This window comes from Periophthalmus magnuspinnatus, chromosome 6 (assembly GCF_009829125.3).
Source record: "Periophthalmus magnuspinnatus isolate fPerMag1 chromosome 6, fPerMag1.2.pri, whole genome shotgun sequence".
In the NCBI taxonomy this organism is placed as follows: domain Eukaryota; kingdom Metazoa; phylum Chordata; class Actinopteri; order Gobiiformes; family Gobiidae; genus Periophthalmus; species Periophthalmus magnuspinnatus.
The window spans coordinates 19,969,445-19,982,074 of record NC_047131.1 but is presented as its reverse complement, the minus strand read 5'-3'; the positions used below and the strand labels follow the sequence as shown (position 1 = coordinate 19,982,074).

The window sequence follows — 12,630 nt, the reverse complement described above, 5'->3', positions numbered from 1 at the left end:
CCGACCATGGATCTCCGACTAATTCTAAATCCCGCGAGATCTCAAAGGAACGCAGATATTCCTTAGAAGTTAGGTTTTATTTTATTTGGTTTACGTTAGCTCATGATCCTAAAAGAAATTGACTTTATGTTCACAATGATGATGATTGTATGAACCAGTATTTTTCCTACTTTAATTTAGTAAACTACCCTACAAAAAACTAATATCTGTAAGAAAAACATTGCAGTTTATTTGGTCTAAGTCATTCTAAAATATCTTCCACTACAATCAACATTTTCAATAGAAATAATGGCATTTCATGAAGCACAAGTCTAATTTTGCCTTGACTAACCTACCCCACTTCTAGGCCTACATAATTCTGTTAGACATTATCTGGGTTGTGGGTCAAGACCTATTTACTTAACACCTCAACACCCTTTGAACGCCTGCTTTAATCCTATTTCTCTCACAACCTAAGCTATATGGGTTAATGGTCAGTACGGTCTTTCTTCTGTCTTATTTCTGAACGCAAAATTCATCATGCACTTTTTAGATAACAATGTGCTAAGATATAACAAAATATTATAACAAAACGCATACACATGTTGAAGGACTGGGCTAATCCATGCACCATATGGAGGTTAAATGAGTGATAAAATATAGATCCAAAGCTTCTTGTCACTATCCATATATATCAATTAGTAAATTTGTAAACTAAATATAACAGGAAAATAAATACAAGCAACATAGGCTAGATAAGATGATGTGCTGTGCTGAAATAAAAGAGTGATGCTGCTATATAGTGGTTTATTTGTGAACAAAATAGATGATGTATAGCAAGGCAAAAACTCAAACAAATCACATCTTGAACAAAAATATCAGAGAAGTAATTAAACAGTGTATTGGTTTAGAAAATTCAATAGTTGATTAGATATAGTGGTTTATGTTATCATCCCTGTTTGACTTTGTTTCTCCTAAAAATCCTTCTCCACACAGCCCTCCCCACATAGACAAATGTGTATATGAAGAACAGACAGGCACAGAGAAGAGCGCTGATGACGTCCAAAGAGTGGTAGACGGCCCAGGACAGTGTGTGTGAGTGGGACTTGAGGTGAGGCGCTCCTTTGTGTCTAATCACAAACTCGATCCAAAACACAGCCTGGTCCATTGGGCTCAGAGGCTGGTCTTTGTGCAGCCAGGACAGCCTCCTCATGTTCTCTGTGTAGGACGCTTCGTTTAGGACAGTGTTTAAGGCTTGTCCCAGCACCTGCCTGTCCACCTCTGCAACGTCCACTATCACTGCCCCACCCTTGGCACGGATTCGTGACAGGTTTTCAGGCTGGTCAAAGAATATAGGGATACCTACAATTGGGATTCCATGGTAAATTGCCTCCTGAAGGCCATTGGTGCCCCCATGGGTCAAAAACACTCTGGTTTTGGGATGTCCTAACAGGTCATTCTGTGGGAACCATTTGACCAGTAGAGTGTTGTTGCCCAGACTGGCCGGCCTCTGGCCTAAATATCTCCATATGACCTTCTGGGGCAGTTGAGCAAAGGCTGCAGCAATCTCCTCAGTGACATGTGAAGGGAGCTGGGACACTAACGTCCCCATACTCATCAGTATGACACCATGATCACCTGAGCTCTGCACAAACTCCTCCAGGTCAGCAGGGAGCGCTTTAGGAGGCTTGCACTGAAAACCACTCATATACACCACATTGGGCATCGTGGGGCGAGGGTATTCAAAAATAAAATCATTTCTCATCAGCCAAATATCAGCATCTGCCATGAATGCAGAGTAATCTACATCAGCACCAAAGTACTTGCTCAGTATTGGTTTGTACACAGGCTCAGAGATAGTTGCCATTGTATATCTTCCCAAGACAGAACTAATGCAGTTTTTCACTCTTTGAAGAAAAGTCATTTTGTCTGTCAATTCTGTGGCAGTGAAGGGCACATAGGACAGAGGTGATGGTGCAATGTCAAAGTGAGCTTCACCCTGAACAGTCCATCTGGCGTTATTAACCAGAGGAAGTTTGAGGTATTTAGCCAGGATTGTCCCTCCTGCATGACCTGGGTCAGTCAGAAACAAGTCATACCGGGCATTTCTGAGCTTTTGGATCAGGTCTTTGTCTTCGAGGATCTTAATAATGAGATCCCCAATCTGCTGATGGAAAATATTGAACTGCTCCACCATTAAGGACCGCATCTGCATATTAGCCCACATACGAGACCAGAAAGATTTAGCCTGTAGCCTTATCTTCAACTGCTGAGACACAAATACTTCAAAATTTTCCTCAAAGCTGGTGGTGGGCAAATCAATGCACGTGTAGAGGGAAGACTTCTCTTTGACGTACCAGCTCGGTGACATCCGCAGCACGACAATCTCATGACCTCTGGTGTGCAGAACTTCTATGATTTTCAACATGTTTATCCAGTGACTGCCTTCCACCGGGAACACCAGGATCTTACCTCCCCATGACTGGGACAGGTGCAGCAGCAGCAGAGAAAATGGGATCAATAAAGCCTTCATATTGATAATGCCCCGAATGACCTTGAAAAAGTAATTTTAAAAAAACATTAGAAGAGTTACGTGTAGGTCTGTCATGATAATTACTATATTGACTTCAACAGATGATAGACAGAACAATAATATTTGGGGGACAATATTTATTGTGGGTACTTTTTCTTTGTATTAGTGGGAAAAGTTTGCTTATTTTTCTGTTCTATGATAAGATTTGAAGGTTGAATTATGAACTTCTATGACTCATTACAGATGCCAGCTAACTACTTAAGTGTTGCATTCTATTATTGATTCTGTTATGTTGTACACTCAGAATAAATGCTTTGAGATAATTCTGCTTTATGGTTTGGAACAAATACTATCATGTATTGTCTTTATTTACTTTAGCAGTATACTGCACTTTAAAATGTGTTATTGTGACAGTTACACCTGGGTTTGTATGTCATGTATCCTATTGGTTACAGGCAACATAGGAAACAGGTGTGATTGTTTGTTGTAAATCAACGCAAAATCTCAATGTACTTTATGGCTCCAACTGTGTTTTTTTTCTCATTGAGGTGTATATTATAGGGTTGTCAAAAGTATAGAAAATCTGAAACTAATCGACAAAGCAGTAAAATCGGTAAAACTAATATGGCAGTGTTGAGCAGGTGTCGATACCAGGGACATCACTAGACTTACAGCTACACTAGGGAGATCTGGGGATCCCTCATTAGGATATTAGGCACAAAACAGATGTAATTTCCTGTAATCTGATGGATTACCTATTTTATTATTAGTATAACTATGGGTACTCTTATTAAACTTAACATGTGTTTTACACAAGCTGCTGATCATTTGTGTAGAGCTCCTGTGCCAGTGGTAGTGGACTCATAGCCCTCTGCTGCCTCCCTGTGCTCCGCTATCTCTCTCTCCAGCATACTCAGCACACTGAGTGCCCTCCGAGTCACTCGAAAGTCTTGACAAAACTAAAGCAACAAACATCTTTTAGGACACCTGACCTTACGTTTTATGTTGCTTTTAGTGCAACTGAAACATAGTGAGAAACTTTGCTGCAGTACACGGTGAACTTGAATTTGCACAGATATTCTATCTTAATCATTTATGCATCAAACTACCAGTACTCCAATATGAGGCAGACTTTGAAAAAAAGTTACTAAAAGCTTGAGGTTTGTCTAACATCTTCAAGTGTCCTGCTCACAGCGTCTGGAGTGCATATGGAAAAGGCTTCAGAGGGAGCGTCTGTGCCGCGTCACATGACCAGCTCAAATGCCATAGCACTCAGTAAAAAAAAAATCAATGCTTTTACAAAAAAAAAAAAAAAGTATTCAGAAATGTCTTTATCTGTCAAGAGTCAATCAAACACATGAATAATGAAGACCAAGTGAATCATCTGATATTTAGGCTGATCATTAAGGGCTGATTCAGATCTGAAAGTCCACCAGGGTCAGGACTAAGAAGTGTTGGTTGCTAACAAGAAATGTATAACAAAGAAATGGTTATCACAGGCCAAATTTGCCAACATGATGGGAAAAAACAGACATTTATAAAATGGAAGAGATGACAGTATTTGTAAGTAACAAACAAGGTTGGTTTATGTCTTGTTCGTTAAAGTGGGTTGAATATACAAATCTAAAAGCCCAATTTTATTTTAAGAATATAAGTAAATAAAACAAACAAGATACCATCTGGCTGTCTTTTATTGATCATAGATAAATACTACTGAGGAAAGTGTACATATATTTGTACATGTTAAATGTACCCATTATAGTAAAACTTATAAAGATTTAAAAACAGAAAAAAAATAACTTACAAAGTGTTCTATTATTTTTGTTCATCCACACTACCTTCCTTAAAACCAAACTATCAGACTTACTACTACTGTTGACTTGACAACACCCCATGATCGATCTGTTAATAGTGTTATCTGCAGCAATGATGGCTAAAACGGCACAATATTTAGTTTTTATGGTGTGGTGATTTTCGTTTTATTAAAATGCACTTTACTGTTTAAAGAAAGTAGTTAGCTCCAAAGCTTCTGGTGCTGCTTTTTGATGCTTATCGACCCACCAGCACCTGCTTTGTCTGACCCGCTGATTACAGTCGACAGCATCGCAGAACTGTGACCTATAATCTGTACCTCTGTACAGTAGAGCTTATATTGTGAGCTTCACACAGAGGCTCCTCATGTCACAGTGCATGGACTGGGTCTTTCCATAGTGGAGTACAGCTAATTTATACTGGGGCGTGTGCTCCAGTAAAAATGGTCTAGTGATGTCCCTGGTCAGTACAGCAAAAAAATCACATTAAGAGTACAAAATTTGAGCTTTATCAGAACAAGCATAAGATCTCACTGTAAGATATACGGTATAATTATTTTGTGTTAAAGTAGTATTTATCTTTATTGTGGTATCATAATTGGTATTGAGTATTGAGTCAATTCCTCAGTATCAAAATCAAGTTTGAAATTTTAATATTGTGACAAAACTGAGGGACTGAATACACAAAAATCTACTGTGCAATAAATGTATAGTAATGTTGGAAAAAATGTGTGTAGTCTGCTAAACTGCACTCTATCATAGTAGCCAACTACAGAAGCACTGTTCCCCTTCAATAGGCCCTATTAAAATTTACTATGAACCATCCAAATGACTCAATACTTTTTGCAAAGGCTTTTATCCTATATTTAATTATGCTACATATTACATAATTTGGCTTTCACTTGTAGCAAACAACAGATAAGGTGCATGGGTCTTATCTGACCCATGCACAGACTTTCATACAATGGGTTCGGGTTACTGAGGACAGGAAGACCTCATGTAACTTCATCAACAATCATCTAAAAGACATGAAAAAGTAAGGAAATGGCAGCATCCTGGACTATGGCGTAATAAGGGAGTTTGGCAAAGAAACTAGTGTTAATATAAATTGAATTTAAGCTTCCAGCTGTAGTCCTGTCCACATGATTGCGTTGCTTATTGAGCTAAACTACATACATTTACAGATGACTGTTTCTTTCCCCACACTACATACAGTAATTTAGCCACAGTATTTTTTTTATAAAACACAGAAGAGTTGCAGCTAAGTGATATTTTGTTTATGCTATAAAGTTTTACTTACCCTAATCCTCAATTCAAAGCTCCAACTTCGGTTTAAGTTGGGGAAAAAAAAGTTTACTAGGCTGTGTCACCTCGGTTAGTTTCTTTCCCAGAGAAAAAATAAGCTGGGTTTGATATTTAGTGTCAGATATGATTTGATCAAACGCTAGAAAGAGAATTTGTTCCCGGTTCATCCCCCTGTTATAGGCGGACTTTGGGGTGTAGTTCATGGATATATTAATGTGATTACGTAAATATCTGTCGCCCTCTAGTGTAATGTTAGAGTCAATGCAAACAAAGAGTGGGCCTTAGCATTTGTGATCTAGTGATCAAGTCTATATGTGATCTGTTTGTGTGCAGTAAGCTTCTCCTTGCCTGGTATAGTGCTACCTTCGTGTTGAGGTTGAATAAGTAAATTATATGATTTCAAAGCAACAGCTTATTATTAGTTATTATAATAAACCTAACAGTAGCCCAAGTAAAACTCAAAGTGCTCATATTATGCTGCTTTCGGAATTATGTTATAACATTGTGTAACCTTTGATTTATTTGATGTATGTTATTTTATATATTAACATTAATTTGGGGCATTTGTATTTTGTTTATTACTTTGTACTTGTTTTATTAATAAGCAATATTTATATTATGTTGGTTCCTATTGTTGTGGTGCAGCGCATTTGGGGAGCACACCGGAAAATGTGAGGGAGAGTGTGAACGCGCAGAGGGCACGCACGTGTTAAGAGTGTTGGTTGTTGAATAAAGAGAAGAGCTGTGCATTGGCCTGCCGTGTTGGTGATTTTAGCTAGGAAAACAGTAAGAAAGTTAATAACTCAAATCTAACTGTAACCCGCCGTACTCACAGCCTCCGGAGACTGGGAAGACCGATATTTAAGGGTTACAATTGTTTCCTCATTAAAGAGTTTTATTTCATTCACACATGCTTAACGCACAAACCCTTCATATTCAGGCTGAGTTCTTCTTTCAAACAGAAAACACTCTGTTCTACCTTGTGATATCATTTTGAGCTTTGGAAAGGTAAACAGACTAATAATGATTACTCAAACGTGTGAATGAGACACTTCACCCAAGTGGTGTGTGCGTGATGATTGGTGGTGGTCATTAGCTAATGCTAATAATTACACATAATACACATTTGACCCACAATTAAGTCAGAATAAACCTCGCTTACCGATCAGGAACAGCATCCAGTCCATCAAATCATAAGGTCCTCTGCTCCAGAGTCCGCCATGAGATCTTCACTCGGTTCCATGAACCGCTCCGGGTCCGAGATGCCTCTAGTTTAACTTTTACAAACATCCACAGTGTCCTCGGTCAAGTATTTCCTTTGTTTTGTCCGTTTCCTCATGTTTAAAACGCAAAAATGCTGCAAAACAGTGCGCAACAGTGCGCCCGAAGGCGGGCCGTCGGAACGTTAAGGGGTTAAACACTTGGCAACATTAGCGAGTTTTCACTCCACATCGGCCAAAACTCTGATAGCGGCGCGTGAGGACCTCAGTCAATGACGTTGATAAGCTGCGCAAATACGTATGTGAATCACGTAATTGTCTGGAGTAGCTCATCACCGGTCACACTCACTGACTCACATTGAAAAATAGCGCAGAATGAATTGTTGTGTGTTTATTTTATTTTCAATTCCGGTTGGATTTTTCTGTGCGCGGAGACCGTGTCAGCAGTGCGCAATTGCGCACGCGCGCAGTTTAGAGGGAACAGTGACTCCAGGTATGTTTTTGACGAGGTAACAACATTCTAACATGGCTTAAAGTTAACAAGAACCATTTTGTGTAAAATAGGACTCTTAACCAATTCAGTGTGAATTATGAATTGGCCTGTTTTAATGGTACTACAGAAGCTTCTACTAGATTTGATTTTGAGAAGAAACATTGGTAATTGACAACATGACAGTGAATTACGTGATTTACGTTCATGAACGTCCTCTAACAGATCACCATTTTTGTGACCACCCTTATTAAAATCAAACTTTCTGAATGGCAAAGTCAAAATAATGTGCCAATAAAGATGCAGCTGAGTGAGGAAGCACCTGTTGTCATAGTCCGTTGCAAGTTTTGGCACTCCTGTTTTCCCCTCCCTTCTGCTTTTGGGCCCAACTCTGGTTCACCCTTGACACCTGTACCATTTAGGTTTTTTCCCGTTATTGAATTATTACATAATTATTATTTTAGTACCTGAATGTATAGATTCCGCTCATTAACAACATAATCTTGACATTCTTAATGCAGACCTATGCTATTGCATGTCTATTTGTCGTAATGATTGGGTAGACGGGACCAAAGAGTGCAGAACTCGGGGCAAGTTTACAGTGTTTTACAGTTAGTGAAAACAACAGACAAATGATGGCAGGACAGACAAGGAGCAGGGAGCAGGGTGTGAGCCAGAGTCCAGGGACGCGACGCGGAGTGCAGAGACGAGGACAGTGAGCAGCCAGCGCCGGAGCGTGGAGGCAGAGGCGACGGAGCAAGGACGGTCCAGGGAGCAGGAATCTGAGAGTAGCAAAAATCCGATAAGCATCAAAAAGCAAGCAACAACTGTCTACTAAAACAGAGCTAGAGTAGTCACGTTTAACACGCGGACAATCTGGCACCGAGAGTTTGGTCCTGGCTCGTCTTATCCACGGCAGGTGGCGATGATTGCGCTGATGGGATTCAGGTGCGTGTGGGAGGAGCCAGGAACTCCGCCCAGCTCCAGACTTAGGCAGGTGAGGGAGGGGAAGGAGCACACAGGAGGAAAAACAAGGAGCAGAAACACGTGAATCATGACACTATTGTATTGAGATTAAGCATGGCTTGGTTCACTTTTATTAGTTTGTAGGAAATTGGAAGCCTAATTGAGAGCGTGACACAGTTGGACACCGATGTGACTTGATATCCTTTTCTAACTGTATTACATTACCATAGTAAACTGACTAAATTATCACATGATCAAACTTATACAAACAGACCAACAATATTACAGTAAAACATGAACTTACTGTGTCACCACAGTAATCATTATTATAGGGTGTTTACGTAACAACTGAAATGTTTGCAGTTAGCCTGCCAATGACAAAGAAGAGACATAGGGATTACCAAATCTTGAGACCTTGATAGGCCCTTACAGGTAGAAAACTGCATGTGTAGTAAATAAAGTTAAGATTCAAAAGCATGTTTTGTAAATCTGTAAATTAGAGCAACAAGAATGTAGGAAATCATAGCCATATACTAAATACACAAATCCTAAAACAGAGCCAAGTAAAAAAAAAAAATCTGTAGGATTTAATTTGGATTCTAATAGAATGCTTCTTAAATTCACCGCACACTACAGGATTTAATTCTTATGATTTTACGTGCAACAAAAAATGCAGACCAAAGACTGCAGCAAAACAGATATAAATAGTTTGGTTTCTTTGGGATTGGAAATGACTCGTAGCTTCAAGATGTCAGGAATTCTCCAAAATTATGTATTTTGACCACTGAGTTTACGTTGTCATTAATGAATAATCCAAATGTGCAAGGAATCTGAATTTAAGATTAGTCAAACTGTGGATGATACAGCAGTGTTTTTAAAAGACAAATCTATGGTCAGCACTGCATTAAGACTGATCCTTACCTTATCAGAGGCTTCAGGTCTGTCCCTAAAACTTAACAAGTGTGAAATGCTCCCAATCCATTTTGCTCTAAAACCTCTATAGACTCTAGAACAGACATGGGCAAACTACAGCCCAGGGGCCACACATGGCTCTTTGGGTTTATTAATCCGGCCTGCCGAACGTGACCAAATTATATTAAAATAGGCAATGGTAAACCTTGTTTAAAGTTTTGCTGCTGTTTTTATTTAACTAAAATTTAATCATTGTATTATTGATTTAATTAATGCATTTGGATAGCAATTTGTACAATGAGCCTTACATGTTCATGCTTTGCTACATGTTACAGGCCAAATCTCTAATGTAATATATACACATATATATCCTGGCCCAGCCCCTCTGTCAGATTTTAAAACCCATTGTGGCCCGTGTGTCAAAAGGTTTTCCCACTCCTGATCTAAAGGAGGTCAAATATTTGGGGTTAGCAATTTCTAGAGATTCTGCAAAAATGAAGAAAGTTAACATAGAAAAGTGTATAGGTGACATGAAAAGGGCTCTTAATCATTGACTCACAAGAGAACTCACAATTTGATTTTAGTTCTTTTGTCCAAAGGCAAAGGAGTGTCATAGATAATATACCCTTGTCATTCTCTTGTTCTCTTGTTCTCTTACAGCGCAAGATCATTCTACAGCTATTCAGGAAAGGTTCATTTCTGTCCTGTGATTTTTTTTTAGCATTGATACCAGCTCAAATGAGGATCTTGTTTTAATACTAGTTTTAGTATCGATTAGTATCTGATTTTCAATATTTTTGACAACCCAAGTCTGAACAATGAGATCCAAACATGACGTATTTTGACACTGGCCTCATAAACAATGTGTGAAATGCGTGTGTGTGCATGTCTCACTGACAGGACAGAAATGAACCTTTCCTAAATAGCTTTAGAATGATCTTGATCTGTATCAGAACAAGTATAAGACCACATAGATGTGTGTCTGTGGAGGAATATTCAGCAGTTACAATGATGACACAATGCACACATTAGCAAACACTGTCTTATAAGTTTTGAGATGGTCCAAAAATTCAAGAAAAAACTCGAGCGGTGATCATTACGAGCAAACATGGTCCTGTTTAGGGGTTTGATTTTTTAACTGTAATCCTAGCTAGCTTGTGACAGGATCAGGATCCTATGTGAATGCAGGATCCTGCATTCACACAGGATCCTCCATTTATGTTCTGAAATGCATGTGATTCTTGTATTAGTTTATAATTTATCAGTTCAGATTTCAGCATCTGAGATGTGAATGCTGCTGCGTTCACAATGCAATCGATGCAACCAGATCCTGAACCTGTTTTCACACAGGATCCTGCATTCAGATCCTGCATTCAGACAGGATCCTGCATTCACACAGGATTTCTGTCGCTGTGTCTTTGTTTGTACACTTCCAGTGGACAGACTTATTTGTTGCTCTGTCTAATCCTTGTCCAATGTATGTACTTTCCTTGAGCGACACATCTTGGCAAAAGGGTTCAGTTCTTACAATGATTGCCACAAGCAGGGCATTTCTTTGCAGCATTGTTTACAGTTGGATATGGCTTTGTCTTTTTCATGGGCTGTTGTTTTATTTTGCACTTTCTTATGTGGCTGCTTGTATTTAATTGCATGTGCCTGCTCTCTTTTGTGGAAGCTTGTCCACTGTTGTCCTCTTCATGCATTTGCTTGATTTGACCTTGTGTAACTTCTGCCACTAAGCAATTGAGTTGTTTGTTCAAGTGTAAGGCTCAAAAGTCATGCTCTCATCTGATGAGATTCCACTGACAACTCTCCTCTGTTCAGAGATTCTTGCAATTGTCCAAATTCACACAACTTTGTTCATAGCTTTAGCTCTGTAATATACTGGCTAGCTTACGTGTTGCCTTGAACACAAGTCAAAAACTTCAATCTTTCATATGTAATGTTCTTTTAAGGATTGCAACATTCCTCAAACTTTTTCATTATGAGGTTTAGTTTATGCTTATGCTCATGGGGCAAATGTGAAGGTATTGTATACTTCTACTGCCTCTTCACCTGCAATGTGAAAAAAAATACCAAGGACTGTACTTTAGCTGGCTTGTTAGCTGCCCTGATTGCTCTTAAATACAGCTCAAACCTTTCTTGAACCTCTGCCAGTTTTCAGACAGATTCCTGTGCCGCAGCTCAAGTCCGGATGGTGGCTTTAGTCTTTCCATTGTAGTCTTGAAATCAGATTACATTTTTAACTTCTGACAACATGTTTTGTTACTTATTGTGTCCAAGAAACACACACCAGGTGGAGAGTTCAGCAAGAGATAATTGAGGCATTTAAAGAAGAACTTAGTAATCATGATTGGAATAAGGTCTATGTTGAAGATAAAAATGATTCCATGATGATGCATTTCTTGATACATTTATGTCATTGTATGACTGTTATTGTCCAGTGAGGAGAGTCAAAGTTAAACATAAATGTAGACATAATTCATGGATGACAAGAGGTCTGGAAAAATCTGTTATATAAAAAAATATAAAACATCCAACCAAACAAAATGAAGAAAAGTGCAAACAGTATAGAAATATACTAGACTAGAAATTATAAGAGAAGAGAAGCAGTACTATTATGGCATACTATTGGGAAAGTTTAAAACAAATACCAAGGCAACTTGGACTATAATTAAGGAGGCGATTGATCAGCCTAATTCTAAACATTCATTAACACAAATAATGAAACACGATGGCAAAGTAACTGACAATGTATCAGAAATTGCTAATGGATTTAATACTTTTTTTTATGTGGGCACAAACTTAGTAAATCAAATACAACAAACGCATGTTGCAGATGGGAAACTTGGTAAAGAAATCAATCAAAGTTCTGTCTTTCTTGGGCCTGTGTGAGAGTGACATATTAGAGGTGGTCAGAAAATGTAAGAGATCTAAAGATTGCAATAATATTGGTATGTCAGTGATCAAGGAGGCCATTAACTGTTAAACTGTTAAATCTTTAACTTATATCTGCAACAGGAACATTTCCTGAGAAAATGAACCTGGTCAAAGTGCTCTCTCAATCTATAAAGATGGTCATAAGAAACAAATAAGTGACTATAGGCCAATTTCATCTTTAGATCAATTTTTGAAAATACTGGAAAAGTTGTTTGTTCAACAACTGATTGTAGATCATCAGATATATTGGAAACCACAGATAAAGTACATCAGGAGTAAAATATCAAAAACTGTTGGTATACTTTATAAAACCAAATCTGTATTGAATAAGAAATGCTTGCACATAGTATATTTATCACTTGTGCTTCCCTGTCTATCTTATTGCTCAGAAATGTGGGGAAATCCTGTAAAATGTACATGGATCCTATAATCAAACCATGGAAAAGGGCAATAAGAATAATGAATAAAGCAGGA

General features: G+C 38.5%; 2 protein-coding genes across 2 annotated transcripts in view; both read right to left on the bottom strand.

Annotated features, from left to right (window-relative positions):
- Nucleotides 1-12,630, bottom strand: part of LOC117371856 (protein mono-ADP-ribosyltransferase PARP6-like) — a 218,056-nt gene that overhangs the window by 140,120 nt on the left and 65,306 nt on the right. The window lies entirely within an intron of this gene.
- On the bottom strand, nucleotides 772-5,800 carry LOC117372774 (UDP-glucuronosyltransferase 2C1-like). The gene is made up of 2 exons (XM_033968616.2): nucleotides 5,624-5,800; nucleotides 772-2,533 (listed from the first exon to the last, which is right to left on the bottom strand). Exon 2 carries the CDS (start codon nucleotides 2,510-2,512, stop codon nucleotides 929-931), a length of 1,584 nt encoding a protein of 527 aa, XP_033824507.1. The 5' UTR covers nucleotides 2,513-2,533; nucleotides 5,624-5,800; the 3' UTR covers nucleotides 772-928.